The sequence below is a fragment of the Schistocerca piceifrons genome, chromosome 11, assembly GCF_021461385.2.
Source record: "Schistocerca piceifrons isolate TAMUIC-IGC-003096 chromosome 11, iqSchPice1.1, whole genome shotgun sequence".
In the NCBI taxonomy this organism is placed as follows: Eukaryota; Metazoa; Arthropoda; class Insecta; order Orthoptera; family Acrididae; genus Schistocerca; species Schistocerca piceifrons.
Window position 1 is genome coordinate 53,575,108 of NC_060148.1, and position 3,849 is coordinate 53,578,956.

The 3,849-nt window shown below is 44.8% G+C and overlaps 1 protein-coding gene across 1 annotated transcript; it reads right to left on the bottom strand.

The window, feature by feature from the left end:
- Positions 1-663: 663 nt before the first annotated feature.
- Positions 664-1,176, bottom strand: LOC124719673 (serine/threonine-protein phosphatase 6 regulatory ankyrin repeat subunit C-like). Its single transcript, XM_047244884.1, has one exon. The coding sequence runs from the start codon at positions 1,174-1,176 to the stop codon at positions 664-666; it is 513 nt and encodes a 170-aa protein (XP_047100840.1).
- Positions 1,177-3,849: the final 2,673 nt, after the last annotated feature.

Consider the following 3,849-nt stretch of genomic DNA (forward strand, 5'->3'; position numbering starts at 1 on the left):
GGCTACAATTTGACCTTTATCAAAGTCAGAAACGTGATGGTATGCAATTTTCCTCCCTACACGAGGCATCACAACAACGTTTCACCAGGCAACGCTGGTCAACTGCTGTTTGTGTATGAGAAATCGGTTGGAAACTTTCCTCATGTCAGCTCGTTGTAGGTGTCGCCACAGACGCCAACCTTGTGTGAATGCTCTGAAAAGCTAATCATTTGTATATCACAGCATTTTCTTCCCGACAGTTAAATTTCGCGTCTGTAGCACGTAATCTTCGTGGTGTAGCAATTTTATGGCCAGTAGTGTAGAAGTTTTGTAGTTCATGTTTACTTTTCTAACAGCTGCTCGAGAAATGTTTTTCACGTTGTTTCTTCACAAGAGGGGTTACTTACATCAGTTCAGGGATGTCTCGCACTTATCACACTCATGGAGGAGTGACAAAAATAGATATATGTTATGTAGTGATGGGTAGAAATGGATAAAGATACGTTGAATTTTTTGTATTCTTAACCTCACAAATTAAAGAAAGTGATGTGGTGAAGCATTGTTCTTTTATTGCAGTTCTCTTCATAATAAGGGAAGCGTCATGGTAGCAGCTCTACCAGCTGCCGGTTGTTGTTCTGCCTGGCGAGGTCCAGGGGGGTGCTCCCCGCACTGCTTGTGGCCCACTCATCGGCGCCTGCCACCAGCAGCTCCGCCGCCGCCTCTGCGTGGCCGTTCTCCACCGCCCAGTGCAGCGGCGTCCTCTGCCACTGATCCGCAGCGTTGGGGACAGCACAGGACTCGACCAGCAGCCGCACCACTCGCACGTGACCTGCTGCCGCAGAAAGGTGCAGGGGCGTGTCCCGGTGGCTGGTCCCGGAGTCCACGTCTGCCCCGGCCTCCAGCAGGCAGCGCACTCCCCCCACATGCCCTCTGGCTGCCGCCCAGTGCAGGCCGGTCCACGTCTGCCCCGGCCTCCAGCAGGCAGCGCACTCCCCCCACGTGCCCTCTGGCTGCCGCCCAGTGCAGGCCGGTCCACTCCTTCACATCCGTAGCCTCCAGGACGGCCCCTGCAGCCAGCAGCGCCAACACATCTTCCACTACCCCTCGCTTGCCTGCCTCGATCAGCCTTCTGTCTCTCTCCTCTTGAGGACTCCACCCGTGCAGAGCATTGGGATTATTGGTTATCACTGTTAGCATTCAACCGTGATTCTTATACATATATCTTAACAATGCGTTTCAACAGACAATGCTCTCATCATCAGGTTGTAAAGTCGATGTCATGAAATTAAATGGATTAAAAAGACAAAATACCATCACAAATAGTTCGGAAGTCCATAGAGTAAAACAGAATTAAAACTATATTGGACTATCGGTCCTCATCTTACATTGAAGTTGTTGACACAAGTCGATGGCCATCCCATAGCTACCAAGTATGCTGTCGCACTATGCCGGGTCGGGAGCTGTTGTGGACTGATGTGCCTAGGTGTTGTGGCATGGTTACAGCCGTGTGCTTGACGGTAACGCTATGCTATTGGGCGCCTTATTTCCTTATGGCATTAGTCTGCCATCGTTAGCCTCTGGCAACTCCGTCAGTGACATGCTACAAGTTTAAAGTCGCATACCTACCCTAACATAATTCTAAAAACCCGCTAAAAAATCTCATTTCTTTCCAATTACCTTGTGCATTTAGAATATTGCTTTGTTTCTTTTCATGGACAGCTATCTCGAGCTCCTCTAGTAAATCAAGTTTCCTCCCTTTCTTTTCTACATGCAATATTTCTACGTTATATTCTATGCTTTTAAGGGGATGGCCTGTTTCATATATATGGTTCGCAACAGCTGATTTGTCATAATTTCCTAACCTGAACGCATCTTTATGTTCTTTATACTGGATAGCGAATGATCTTCCTGTCTGCCCTATATATTTTGCATCACAAGTTCTGCACGGAATCTTAGAAATATTGCATGTAGAAAAGAAAGGGAGAAAACTTGATTTACTAGAGGAACTCGAGATAGCTATCCATGAAGAGAAACAAGGCAATATTCAAAATGCACAAGATAATTTTAAAGAAATGAGATTTTTTAGCGGGTTTTTAGAATTATTTTAGGGTAGGTATGCGACTTTAAACTTGTAGCATGTCACTGACGGAGTTGCCAGAGGCTAACGATGGCAGACTAATGCAATAAGGAAATAAGGCGCCCAATAGCATAGCGTTACCGTCAAGTACATGGCTGTAACCACGCCACAACACCCAGGCACGTCAGTCCACAACAGCTCCCGAGCCGGTAGCTATGGGACGGCCATCGACTTGTGTCAACAACTTCAATGTAAGACGAGGACCCACAGTCCAATATACTTTTAATTCTGTTTTACTCTGTGGACTTCCCAACTATTTGTGATGGTATTTCGTCTTTTTAGTCCGTTTAATTTCATGACATAGACTTTACAACCTGATGATGAGAGCATTGTCTCTTGAAATGCGTTGTTAAAATACATGTATAAGAATCGCGGTTGAATGCTACCTTGACTCTGTAGTGGATTATATTAAATTGGGATTATTACACTCTGCTGTTAACACACATACGCACACCACACACATCAAATGCAGAAAACTGTCTCAGATGGGAACTCTGAACATATTTGCCTACACGTATGCCCATCAACAAGTTAGCAATCTGGAAATCTTGCTTCTATGATACATAAGTCCGAAAGTCAGTTTATAGGCTACATATGTATAGTAAAATACCCTCATTGTAAAATCTTCATCAACTTCCCATTAAAAGAACCTGAGCCGTGTGTGCCTCGTGTTCCCGTCATTATGTATTTTACACCCTGTTTTTTTTAATGCTCTTCCGCCTCTCTACGTTAATTTAAGCTAGTACTGTCACTGAGTTCCTGCTTTGACCAGCGTTATCAGCGCGTATCGAGACATCCCAGAGCCATGGTAAAAACTGCTATTTTGAAGAGTGCACCGCAGCGCCTAGTGTGAAACTATTTGAGGGTGCTGCGCCAGGTATTCTCGAGAAATCGCAGTTTATTAGAACTTAAGTGATTGGTGATACGTTGTTTGATTTACTCTTGTTAAATTCTACTTGTTTTCTTGGTGAGGTCACCAGCCGTTTTGCTTTGGGGTCGTCCCACCATTCTTCTCCATTTGCCCACCCGCGGGAAGGTGGTTGTTAATAAGTTGGGTGGTCCGTTTTTCCCTTGTGGAGTAGGGGCAGGTTAGAGCAACCTGCGGTTCGGGTTGTTCAATAATCTCCCTATCAATCTATCGTACATTAGTAGCTGCCTCTGTCATATTTGTTGGATTTGGTGTGTTAACCAGTTTATTGCTTGGCACGGACGCCAAAATGGAAAATATTGAAATAAACGATATCGGAATTGAAAAACAACTGCTATCACTTAGTAGCGGAAAAGCATCCGGACCAGACGAGATACCCTTAAGATTCTACAGTGATTATGCTAAAGAACTTGCCCCCTTTCTATCAGCAATTTATCGTAGATCGCTGGAAGAACGTAAAGTACCTAGCGACTGGAAGAAAGCGCAGGTCGTTCCCATTTTCAAGAAGGGTCATAAATCAGATGCGAATAATTATAGGCCTATTTCGCTTACGTCAATCTGTTGTAGAATAATGGAACATGTTTTGTGTTCTCGTATTATGACGTTCTTAGATAATACAAATCTCCTTCATCATAACCAACATGGATTCCGCAAACAGAGATCATGTGAAACTCAGCTCGCCCTATTTGTCCAAGAAATTCACAGTGCCGTAGACACTGGCGAGCAGATTGATGCCGTATTCCTGGACTTCAGGAAGGCATTTGATACGGTTCCGCACTTACGTTTAGTGAAAAAAATACGAGCT